At 42.9% G+C, this 13,301-nt stretch overlaps 1 protein-coding gene across 3 annotated transcripts in view; it reads right to left on the bottom strand.

Annotated features, from left to right (window-relative positions):
• LOC121291626 (digestive cysteine proteinase 2-like) overlaps positions 1-13,301 on the bottom strand; it is a 45,735-nt gene that overhangs the window by 9,127 nt on the left and 23,307 nt on the right. For 2 of the 3 annotated variants that reach the window (XM_041213077.1, XM_041213079.1), the window contains exons 8-9: positions 7,639-7,730; positions 6,170-6,331 (exon numbers count right to left, since the gene is read on the bottom strand). In XM_041213077.1, coding sequence (XP_041069011.1) covers positions 6,170-6,331; positions 7,639-7,730 — 254 coding nt within the window. The remainder of the gene's footprint in view (positions 1-6,169; positions 6,332-7,638; positions 7,731-13,301) is intronic. The other variant, XM_041213078.1, reaches the window with a different exon arrangement.

The following is a 13,301-nucleotide window of genomic DNA, read 5'->3' on the forward strand; positions in this document are numbered from 1 at the left end:
TCTGATGGATGTTGAACTGCTGGATCCTCACTTGGTAGAGCATCACCAACCTCACTGTCAGCACAGGAACAGTCCAGATCATCACCGGCCAGCTGGATGGCTCTGCTTTCGAATTCTGTCAGGACTTCGATCTCCAGCATCCCTCCACCTGTCTGTGACCTCTCCCTCCTGTTGTGAGCCAGTTTGCCCTACATGGGTAGAATGGGGAGAGTGTAAACAGGATACCTGCCAGGCCAGATGATAAGTATGCCTGGTCTGTGTGGGTGGTGAGTGGTCCCATGGACGGGATGAGGACAATGACGGTGTGTGTGAGAGAGTGAACGGTGATGTCCCTCGCACTGGCAGTGAGTGAGGGCCCTGTGGGTGTGTGAGGCGTTTGTGAGTGTGTGAGTTGAGAGTGATGAGAAGAGTGACTTCCCCTGGGGAATGGAGGAGATCATTCCTCCTTTTGCGGCACTGGGTGGCTGTCTTCCTCTGCTGGGCGCTTGCACTGACCACCGCCTCCCAAGCCAGGTTGGTGACTTTGCTACCCATCGTGCAGCCAGAGCGGGGGGTAGAGCACATCCCAGCGGCCTCCACAACAGCAGTCGCTCGAGGGGACCCGTCGTTGAAGCGGGGGGTGGAGGGGTAGCTACAACCTTTTTGCTTTACTGGCCATGTCCCCTGGGCAGCGGTGGTGAGCTGGTGGCGATGAGCGCTTTGCTGGCGGCTGCTTTTTAAAGATGGCGGCCAGCGTGATGCAACAGCTGGGTGATGGCGGGCGGGCGAATGAGAGCCCACTTGCCATGGAAACGGCATGCCTCGTGGGCGTGAATAAATAATGAGGTGGGCTTGGGACAAAACGGCGTGAAAACCTGCCATTTCTGTTGGCGGGTAGGACTCCATTTTACCCACCGCTACCACACTTAGTGCAATTCTGGGAAAATTCCGCCCATTGTCCTGAAAGGTTAACTCTATTTCTCTCTCCACAGATGATGTCAGACCTGCTGAGTATTTCCAGCATTTTCTGTTTTTATTTCAGATTTCCAGCATCCTCAGTATTATGCTTTTTTTTCTTTACTATTCCTGTGGCTTTATCACAAATCAGGCACTATTCTGTTCCCAATTTTTACCCTCCTACTTACAATTTGGAGGAAGTATGTGTTCCATAAATGCTTTGCACTTTTCAATTATATACGTGACGAACTTCAGAAATCAAACCAGGTTCTTGATATTACAATTGATGAAAACCTTATGCCAATGTGTCAGTAGACGACTTAGGCCCAATAATTGATGCAGTCCCTTCTTTTCTCCTGCCACCTTGAAAGCAAAAGTGTATTTTTCCGAGTGAGAGCATATTCAAAATGGCTCACAGCTATTTCTTGAGAACTCCAAATGATATAGATGTTGATGGTATTTGTCATGCTTAGTTTAGCTCAAACTATTGCAAGGTTTTAAAGAAAGCTTTGAGTTTTTCATGGAATTTCCTTTTTTGCAAGACTCCCTTCTCCTCCTAATCCTCTGCTATATGGCTAGTCTCCACTAGTCTACAGCGAATTCTAAAACATCCACCACACACTCTGTTGTCTCACATATTTCTGCTGAGCTTGTGTAATTGTAATTTTCTCTTGTAGCTATGGGATGTAAGGTGTGCAAGCAAGAGGTCAGATGGGAGATCCCCTGATGTCACAATGCCGTTACATCACGAGGCTCTTGAAGGGGAACGAGTTCCTTTTATGTTTGTTTTTCTCCTTTTGTCCCAGTCTCATCTTATTCCAATGATGTGTCAACAATGCTTCTCTAGAAGGCTAATTTGTCTTTAAATCATCACAGAAGTTTCAACTTGAGATCAAATATTTCAAATGAGGTCTGCCCCTGCTCCAGCCCAAATGTCAGAAACTCTGTAATGAGCTTCAAACGCTTTTGAATAACCCATAGTGTTACCATCTTAAGCTTCCTTTAGGTGAATTTATTGAACAGGTTGAAATCCGACCATTCTTCAATCAAACTCTCATATCACAAATGTATATACTGTAGAGTCATTATTTTGGCAAATTAATACCTTAATTATAGAAGAGATATTAACGTCCATAATGTTATTGGAAATTATTTTTAAAAATATAGGGTTCTAGTGGGGTCTCTATGTTTGTGTCTATGGGTAGAAATTTCCCCCCATCGGGGGGCTAGTGCAGGGGTGGGCACAGGTGGGCAAGGACCTGATCGGTGCCCCCGATCAGGTCCGTGCCACCATTTTATGTGGGCGGGCCAACTAAGGCCCGCCCAGCATGACGCACGCCCGGAAGCGCTGAGCGCTCCCTATGCAGGTTGGGGGGGGGGGAGGGCGGGTTTCCCTGAGTCGGGGCCTGCGGCATGCACGCAAAAGAGCACAGAGCTGCCTCAGGGAGATTAGTTTAAGTTCCAAAGGTTTTAATAAAGAAGAGAAATTTTTTTAGTCATGTCCCCTCATGTGACAGTGTCCCACGAGCTGGGACATGTCAATGACCTTTAATGAAAAAATGTATTTAATTTATAAACCCTTCATGAAACCTCATCCTGCCCGTGGTTGAGGTTCCATGAGAAATGCGAAGGCCGCATTTATTAATGAGTGTAATGGCCGCCTGGGCTCTTTGCCTGCCCCCCCCCACCTACCTTAAGGTTGGACGGGCAGCCATCTCAATAGCCTTAATTAGTTCATTAATGGCCTTAACAGGCCTTTGACAGCTCAGCGGCTGCACAGCCGATTTGGCTGCGTGCCCACTGAACTGAGAATCTAAATGATGTGCGGTGACATCGGGACGCATGCCTGATGTCACCCCGCGTCAAATTATGCCTTGGCGAGCGGACCCCAATCCCGTTCACCAAGCCGAAGATTCAACCCTATGTGTGTCGTAATTGGATTAAAGCCAGCTAGTCTGGGTGTTTTGATGTACAGTAGTTTTGAGATGGTAATTAGGTAAATATATTGAGGGGAGAAGGTAAAATGCAAATTTGCATTTGTTGGAAGAAAGCATTCAAGGCTGCAGGTGAAATCTTACACCTAGCTAGAAGACACCAAGCAATGTGTTTATTTTTTTTTCAGCTTACTAATAAAATAGGTGGGATGAAAAGATGTTGTATTAGAAGAGGTAATGTTAAAAGCCCAGTGATACAATGGAAAATTTACATTCAAAGAGGAAGTTGTGTATAAAGGAGAAAGGAGATTGTGTGTTAGGTAGAGGCATTTTAGGATCCAAGATGCTGTTGCAAGGACCCAGAACTGAAAGAAACTCATTTTGAATGCGCCTGTCCAGGGGTGTGCTTTGCCAGGGATCTGTTTAAATCTATAAGATTTACTGCTGCCTTATCAGGGGTATAACTGAGAGTCAGATTTATTAGGGGATTTTTGTAGTTATTATAGTAATAATTTTATAGACATATGTATGTGTTTACAATTTTTCTTCTATTAATAAATGTTTAATTTAGTTTTATAAAAAGTATCTTGAGACTCAATGGTCTTATTACTACTGAATTCAAAGCCTGCATCTTGAAACATACAAATTTCAAAAAAATGGGTTATGACAGTTGTTTCAAGTTTCCCTCTGGGATTTGAACGACTCAGCCTTTTCCACCGGCTGCGTCATAATAGCTTTTGGAAGCTGAATGTAGCAGATGCCTACATAATTCAGGTCTAAACACACCACTACATCCACAGCAAAACTGGGCAGCAATTAAATGGATCTCAATATCTACAAATTCCCCTTCCTCAATCTGTTCAGTGCTTCTGATTTACAATGGTCGGGCCGGCTCAGATGTTAGGTGTGTTGTGCTTATTAACTCCGATGGTGTGGATTCAATCTCTGCACCAGCTCAGGTACTTCTTTGGGCCCTACCTCTCCTTCTTGCCCCATTGTGATATCATGGCATCATTGAGCCATGATTTACAACCCTTGGACAAATGAAGGCACCACAAAAAGAGGGAGAAAGAGATTTACTGTATTCTCATCTGCTGGTTTGGATGAATATTAGGATTTAGCAAATTATTTGCTGCATCTTCTGTGTACCATAGACTACCACCAACAACAGAATGTATTTAAATAACATCCATAAAGTAGAAAAATGTGCCAAGGGATTGGAAGGTCAATTCAGGACCAATTAAATCATCAAGGCTATGAATCATATGGTTCAGCCCAATGCAGTGGCTGGGGAGAAGGTTGAAATCAATGATGTGAGAATGAAAAGATTGCTAGAGATGCTGTGGCTACAAATGGATAGGTAACAATACAATCAAACAAATAACCAATGCAATGGAGGAAAGGCCTCAGGAGATAATGGTATAGTCATTGTCTTGAGTGCTCAAAGAAGTCGAGGAGAACAAAGAAGCATAATTTAACCCGGTCACTGTAACAGATGTTGTTTGGGTGAGTTTGGGATCTTCCAATGTTGTGGAAGGGGTGGAAACCTAATGGAAGGAAACCTAATGCAAGGAATCAAGATAAAGGTGAATATGTATTTGGGCAGTAATAACATTTTCAAATAATTTTCAGTGGAAATGCAACTTGGTGATGGGACAATAGTTTGAGAGGACAGAGGGATTGACGGCAATACGTTTTTGAACAAGGGCTGATGATGATGATGATGATAATGGTGAGAGAAAAAAAATGGAACTCTCTCCCTAACAGCACTGTGGGTGTACCTACACCCAGAGACTGCAGTGGTTTAAGAAGGCAGCTCACCACCACCTTCTCAAGGGCAACTAGGGATGGGCAATAAATGCTGACCCAGCCAACGAAGCCCACATCCCATAAATGAATATTAGAAAAAATACAAATGGAATGGATGGAAAAGATGCTAGGGAAGGAAAGAGCTAGGGATATTGGAGTAAGATATAGTTTAGTCAGGATGGGAAAGGGAGTCAGCAGTGGAGACAGGTGATTAAGTGATCTCTGTCTTCATGCTGAAGAAGTTAATGAGTTCCTCGTATTTGTTGTTGGAGATGGTGGTGGAGAATTCAAGGAAGAGGGTTTAAGGAAACAATTGGTTTTGGACAAAAGAAGCCTGTGGTTATCTTTAACCTCCAGAATGATTGTAGATATTGGCTGACTTTGGCATAGGACAGCGAGGTCCTATAGAGATTTGTATGGTCCAGCCATATTTGGCAATGTATGACTAAGCCAGCTGTGAACCATCTACACTCAAGCTTGCACCTCTTTAAAACTTACCTCTTTGCCCAAATGCTTGGTCACCTAATGCCTTCTCTTTTGACTCCATCAATTTTCATCTGATTAAAATCCTAAGACGCACCTTGGGACATTTTACCACTCCAAAGGCACTATATAAATGTGTTGTTGTGAGACAGTGAAGGGTTTCTTGGGGCAAAAGGATGGAAGGTGGAGGTGAGAGACTGATTGAGAAAATCTATTGTTGTAGAGGTATGATGGTGAGTGGAGGACCAAAGGTTAGACAGATGGACATTTGAAGGTATAGTTGCAAGCAACCCGGAAGTTTTTATTTTGGATGCTGAACAGCTGCAGAAGAAATTGGACTTAGAAGAGGGCAGAGAGATATGGGTGGTTAGGAATAGAGGGAAGTGGTCAAAGTTAGCATTGTTGGTGTTGGAGATCATAGTAGAAGTGAGGCTGCAGAAGATGGTGAGGTCCAGGTCAGTGAATATGAGTCAGAGATTTTTAAGAAGGAACAGACTTCTTAAGGCCAAGAGAGTGGTGAATTCGCAGGAAACAGTAAAGGTGAAGTTAAGATGAAGACTAGAATCTCCAAGAAAGAATGAGTGGTTGAGGGATGAAAAGAAGAGGATATTTTGTTGAGATACTCAAGATGGAGTTTGGGGTGGTGGGATCACAATGATTTTAAAAAAGGAACCAGAGGTGGAACTGAATGAGGGGCTCAAAGGAGAAGGTGTAGGATGAGCAGGGGAAAGATGCCATAGAATAATTTGGTAATAAGGATCATACTGCCACAGTAGCAGTTTGGGTAGGGCAAGCTATAAAAAGTACAGCTCGATGTTCAACAAAATATCTTAGTTGGGTAGCATCAAGACAATCATGCCCAGAAGTGGCGATGCTTGGAAAACGGTATAATGAAAGGAAATGATGCTTTCATCTCTTACCAAATACATTTTACTGAGGATCTTTTCAGCTGACCAATACAAGGTGAAAAGTAACACAGGTTAAACACATGAAACCTCACTACTGACCTGTCCCATGTAAGCTCCATACGATTCTGCATCAGCAATTCCGCCATGTTTCATGATCCATTCAAATGTCTGCCATTCCAATCCTCCATCGCACCCAAGGTTTCCAAAGCCCCAGGTACAATCTATCAACATTTGCTGTGAAAGGGGAATTAAATTTCCTGTCTGAAATGAAAAAGAGATGACAACTTAAACAGTGAGTTTAGTTTATCAGTAATAGCATTGGAGTTGTTTATTCAAACAATTGCTTTTAGGAAACATTGAATTAAGTACTCTATTCTAATATTAGTATTGGACTGTTTAGGAAAACTACAGAAATACCAGCACTAGTACCAAATTAGCCCATTTCCAACAGAATTAATGATAATTTTTATAGATTATAGTACTGTATTTATTCATTTACATTTTCCATCTCAGCGTCAAAAGGAGAAATTGAGAAACATTCATTTGTTCTTCTATTCAATTTGAAATAACAAGGCAAAATCAGCAGTTCAAATGTGAGATGAAGTTAGGCAGCTCAAATTTTTCTTGAAGATTTGTCTTTTAACTCAAAGGAAATGGTTAACTGTCTCAGAAATGTTAATGGCGCTAACAGCTTTTGTTTCTATGAATGAAGAAATGAGCTATTCAATAGTTTCATTAAAGTAGTGTACACATCAAACAAGGCAGGTGAATAGCCTCCAAACAGTTAAATTACTAACCTGTCTCTTTTCAGTTAGTGAGAGATTTGCTGTGTAATTCATCTATTTGTGTCTAATTTCAGAATGTCAGGTTTCATAAAATTATAGAATGTTTACAGTACAGAAGGTGGCCATGCAGCTCATCGAGCCTGTAGCTAGTTCCACTTTCCCTCCCTTTCATCGTTGGGCTGTAAATTGTTTTCCTTCAGCTGCTTTACCCAATTTCCATTTGAAAAGTTTTCTTTTTATCTGTTCAGTTTCTAAACAGTCTAGTTACTCCAATCAACTGTAAACAGTAAGAGCAGATTTACTTTTACTGACACTGCTCTTTGTGAAAAATGAAGACAGCTCTTTAATTATTTTGCATCTTATTCTGAGTATGTTTCACCTCATTATTCTTCACTCATCCACCCTGATGCCTGGAGGATGGGTTGGGGGAGGGGGTCGAGGGGAAGGTGGGGGTTGGGGTAGTGGGGAGTGGGAAGCAGATACATAGCCTATTCTCAGCCTGTCACTAATTCCACCTCACACCTGAAAATAGGAGTTCATATGAATTGTCCGGAAGCGGATCTTCACACTTACTTTACTGTGCACCCATTCCAAGGCACCCGAGCTGCCAACTTTGCTCAGATCAGAAATTGAGCAGATCAAGGCTTGTACCTGAGTTATTCCTGCTCCGCAGTACTGAATGTCATTGCATTAATGTTCAATACCAGTGTGCCGCTATAAAACTCATTCTATTATTTATCCAACGAGCTGCATTGCTGATCATTTCCCAAACACGCAATTCACCTTGAGATGGAGTGCTCCTTCCAAAACACCAGTTGCAGCAAAACTCCAACAGGACCCACAAACAGCTTGATCTTTGACAGGGGTCACTGCTCCTGAGACAGACACATGGTTCAAAATTAGTATGCGTCATGAAGGTGTGCTTACGTCAAATAATGATTCTTAGCTGGAAAAATGAATTGTAAAACAGGCTTTTTTTGCAGGATGACAGAATGGTTATATGGAGCAGATGGAGGCCACTTGTCCTATTGTGTCTGCACCGGCTCTCCAAATGAGCAACGTACCCAACTCCATTCTCCTGCCTTTTCCCTGTAACCCCGCAGATTTTTCCTTTTCATCTAACCGTCTAATTCTCTTCTGAATGCTTCAGTTGAACCTGCCTCCACCACGCTCTCAGGCACAGCATTCTAGACCCTAACCACTCGCCACGTGAAAAAGTTTTTCCTCGTATCACTATTGCTTATTTTACTTAATTACTTTAAATCTGTGTCCTTTTGTTCTTGATCCTTTCACGAGTGGGAACTGTTTCATCCTATCTACTCTGTCCAGACCCCTGATGAGTTTGAATACCTCTATCAAATCTCCTCTCAACCTTTTTTCTCTAAGGAAAATAGTCTTAACTTCTTCAATCTATTGTCATAACTGAAGCTCCTCATCCCTGGAACCATTCTCATGAATCTTTTCTACACCCTCTCTAATGCCTTCACATCCTTCCTGAAGAGTGGTGCCCAGAACTGGACACAGTACTTCAGCTGAGGCCAAACTAGTGTCTTGTACAGTTCAACATACCTCCTTGCTCATGTACTCTATGCCCCTATTAATAAAACCCAGGAAACTATATGCTTTATTAACCACCCAACCTTCCTGCCATATTCACTGACATATGCACACATGCACTTGGGTGTCTCTGCACCCACACTCCCTTTAGAGTTGTACCCTCTACTTTATACTGTCTCTCCATGTTCTTTCTACCAAAATAAATCACTTCACATTTCTCTGCATTGAACTTCAACTTCCATCTGTCCGTCCAATCCACCAACTTGTCTATGTCCTTTTGAAGTTCTACACTATCCTCCTAACAGTTCATAATGCTTTTGAGTTTGGTATTAAAACACAGACTAAAGGTGACTTGAGATCGTAGCCAAAGATAGCTACCCAAATTTGCATCACTGTACATCCCACATTCCAATCCATTGGAATGGAGACAGCAAGTCAATAAGACCCACCAAAAACAATGATCTCCTGGGGAATGTGAAAGACCCACATATTTCCTGTCCCATTAACAAGGCATTAAGGCAATCATCTGAGGTATTCAACTGTTGGAGATGGACCATTAAGACTAATCATTTGGACAATGGCAGTTTGGCTAAGATAGCTTTCCAGGCATGAACTAATCAAGCGATCCTTAGAAAACATGGACAATGACTTTATTTGGATCCCCCAGCAATGGGGAAGGAAGGTCACATGACAAGCCAACATTTTGTATGTTTTAAGCACATATTTTCTCATCTGAACTGAAGACAAGCAGCTGAGAGAGAAGACCCAGTTGGTGTCCCTCCTGCCTCCCTCTCTCTCCAATCTACCTAACAAGCTTCAAACCCTGTTTGCCGACTATGATCACAGGCTCACTCCTGCTGCAAACAGAGGCTTCTTTAAAGAAATTTAACTCAGCAGTACCCTCTCCAGGAGAACAACCAAATCAGCCGGCTACATCTTTAAATCAGAAACATCGGGACCACTGAAGGAAAGTCTGATACCAGCTGAGTCCTCAAACTACAGACTGAATATTCCTTTTAACGGACTCCAACCTATCCTTCCCCACTCTGTAATCTGTATGTGTGTGTGTGTGTGAATTTCAAGTGTGTGAAAGGCGCAGAATATTTATATTACTTTAATTAGATTTGTTTAAGTCTAATAAAGCTAACCTCTTTAAACTCAAGAAAACCTGTCCACTTGGTTCTTTTATGATCGAAGCATATAAACAGTTAAGTACTCGCTGAATTGGCAAGTATATCCTTTTTAAGCAAAAAAAAACCTGTTGTGGTCAAACAAAGAGAGGGAAATGAGGGGAGCCATTCAACCCCTCCTCACAGGATCCATGTACATTTGTTCTTCAAATAATATTGGTCATCTTAAACAGACGTAAAGGCTGCAAGATTCAGCTCTGTAAGGCTGGTAGTTTCAAGGCTATGGGTGCCAATGTAGGAGAAAAATGGCATCCACACCTCTCCCACCCACCTCTGGTGCTACTCACACATGCTATTTTGTTGAGGACGTTAGGGCGGGTGTTATGTGTGTTTACCAGAAGCATGGAGAACGGACAGATTGTGGCTCAGTGTCTAAAGCTGATTTGATGCTATTTTCGACTTTAACGCTCTAGTAAACACTCTCTTAAACACACACAGAGCTGAACATGCATCCAACAGCTGTAAGGACCACCGCCTGCTGCCCCATATCTGCGCTATTTAAATTCATCGCCATTCAACGTGAAGGTTAGTCACACATTACTTTCTTACTGGCCCTTGCTGAGTTTTGGGAAATTCTGGTGTTTGCCAGAGTTCAGAAAGGTTGGTAAAGTTGACAGGGCATGGTGCTGGAAGTTGCTGGTTGTTATTGTAAGACCATTTCAGGGTATGACTGGCACGTCAGTGCAAAGCTGCAGGACTGCAGCATTGTCAGAGATAGTGGAGACATGAAGCTATAGCCTTGCCCGCTTGTGATAGTGGATTTAAAAAGCACTGTCAGTGTACCTCTACCACATGGACTGCAGCGGTTCCAGAAGGAGGCTCATCACTACCTGCTCAAGGGATGGCATTATAGGCTGGCCTAGCCAGCGAAGCCCACTTCCCATGAAAAGATACAAAGATCCCTTGGTACATACTGAAAGAGGAAGGTATCTGAGCCAATGTTCATCCCAAAAACAACACCGATTAACTCCTCATTCACCTCATTGTTATTCATGGAACTTTCCTGTATTTGCTGACAGAGTAACAGTGACAACAGATCAAAATTATTTCAATAGCGGTGAATCGTTTTGGGCTGGCATGAGGACATGTGATTATTCAATTCTTTCTTTGTGACTTTTAACAGCCCATAGCACCACCAAAAGATATTTATTGGTATTACAGCATTTAACAATATTAACAAAGTGCAACATTTACAAATGCCACAACTTGCAGAACTTAATGGAGGCGCCTGCAGTGAATTGTTTGCATTCAAATTCCAGTCAAACATACAATTAGATAACCTCCAGTCAACAGGCAACAAAACCATTGTTTTTCCATAACAAGTCAGTTTAAATAGGTTCAGTTTTAAAATTATATAATATAGAAACTGATTTTCCCCCATACAAGGTGGAAACATAATAACTCAATGTTACATAGCTGGCAAGGTGTATGGGAAGTCATGTACTTCATGGTGTCCGCTGTGGCTCAGTTGGTAATACACTAGCCTCAGAGTTAGAAAGTCAAAGGTTCAAGTCGCACTCTCGGACTGGAGCTGACAAATTCAGGACAGATATTCTAGTGCAGTGGGAATAGCTGCATTGTCAAAGATCCTGTCCTTTGGATGAAATATTAACCTGAGGCTTTACCTGTCCTTTCAGGTCAATGTAAAAGATCATAAGACGTAGGAGCAGAAATTAGGCCATTCAGCCCATCGACTCTACTCTGCCATTCAATCATGGTTGATAAGTTTCTCAACCACATTCTCCTGTCTTCTCCCCGTAACCTTTGATCCCCTTACCAATCAAGAACCTATCTATCTCGGTCTTAAATACACTCAATGACCTGGCCTCCACAACCTTCTGTGGCAATGAATTCCATAGATTCGCCACTCTCTGGCTAAAGAAGTTTCTCCTCATCTCTGTTCTAAAAGGTCTTCCCTTTACTCTGAGGCTGTGCCCTCGGGTCCTAGTCTCTCCTACTAATGGAAACATCTTCCCCACGTCCACTCTATCCAGGGCCTTTCAGTATTCTGCAAGTTTCAATCAGATCCCCCCCTCATCCTTCTAAACTCCATCGAGTATAGACCCAGAGTCCTCAAACGTTCCTCATATGTTAAGCCTTTCATTCCTGGGATCGTTCTCGTGAACCTCCTCTGGACCCTCTCCAGGGCCAGCGCATCCTTCCAGAGATACGGGGCCCAAGGCATCATTTTAAAGATGAGCAGGGGAGTTCTCGCCGGTGTCCTGGCCAATATTTGTCCCTCAATCAAGATCTCATCTGGTCATTATCATATTGCTGTTTGTGGGAGCTTGCTGCGCGCCATATTTCCCACATTACAACTATGACTGCATTTCTAAAGTACTTTATTGGCTGTAAAGTGTTTTGAGACATCTTACTGTTATGAAAGGCGCTATATAAATACAAGCCTTTTTTTCTAGGTGGCAGGACAGCAGGACTTTTGTGGGGGTGAGAGGGTGCAATTAGATGCGTTTGAAATGTAGAATAGAGAAGCAAGGGCATTTAGTGAAGGTACTGTGAATAGGTCGGTGTGAATGATAATGGTGGAATTGCAGCCTGTGGCATTGTTGGCAGGTGCTGAACACCTAAGAGAGACAGGGCAGTGTAGCTGAGGGACAAAGTATTGCTTTGGATAAATTGGCAGCACACTGGATGCAAAAAGCTAAGTTTTAACATTAGTGTAAGTTGAAAATAAAGGTCCAGTTAAATAATAATTTTGTGAACAAGGTTTATTTTAATTTTAGAGTCATAGAGTTTATAGCACAGAAAGAGGCCCTTGGGTCTCTTTCATGTCTGCGTTGGTCATCAAGCCCCTATCTACTCTAATCCGACTTTCCAGCACTTGGCCTGTGGCCCTGCATGCTATTGCATTTCAAGTGTTCATCTAAATACTTGTTAAATGTTGTGAGGGTTCCTGCCTCTACTAGCCGTTCAGGCAGTGTGTTCCAGATTCCCACCACCCACTGGGTGAAAAAGTTTTCTTCAAATCCCCTCTAAACTTCCTTCCCCTTCCCTTAAATCTATGCACCCAGGTTATTGACCCCCACCGCCCCCCCCACTAAGGGGAAAAGTTTCTTCCTATCTACGCCCCTCATAATTTTGTATACCTCTGTCAGGTCCCCCCGCAGGCTTCTTGCTCTAAGGAAAACAACCCCAACCTATCTGGTCTCTCTTCATAGCTGAAACGCTCCAGCCCCGGCAACACCCTGGTGAATCTCCTATTCACCCTCTCCAGTGCAATCATATCCTTCCTACAGCGTGGCGACCAGAGCTGCACACAGTACTCTAGATGTGGCCTAACAAACGCTTTATACAGCTCCACCATAACCTCCCTGCTCTTGTATTCAATGCCTTGACCAATAAAGACAAGTGTCCCATTTGCCTTCTTAACCACTTTACCTGCCCTGTCCTGCTGCCTTTAAGAATCTATGGATATGCACACCATGGTCCCTCTGATCCTGTGAACTTCCTACTGTCCCACCATTCATCGTGTATTCCCTTGCCTTGTTAGTCCTCCCAAAATGCATCACCTCACATTTTTTAGGATTAAATTCCATTTGCCACTGTTCTGCCCAACTGACCAGCCTGTCTGTATTGTCCTGTAGGGTAAGGCTTTCCTTCTTGCTATTTACCACACTGCCAACTTTCATGTCATCTGCGAACTTACTAATCATACCTCCTACATTCATGTCTAGATCATTA

This window comes from Carcharodon carcharias, chromosome 19 (assembly GCF_017639515.1).
Source record: "Carcharodon carcharias isolate sCarCar2 chromosome 19, sCarCar2.pri, whole genome shotgun sequence".
Lineage (NCBI taxonomy): Eukaryota > Metazoa > Chordata > Chondrichthyes > Lamniformes > Lamnidae > Carcharodon > Carcharodon carcharias.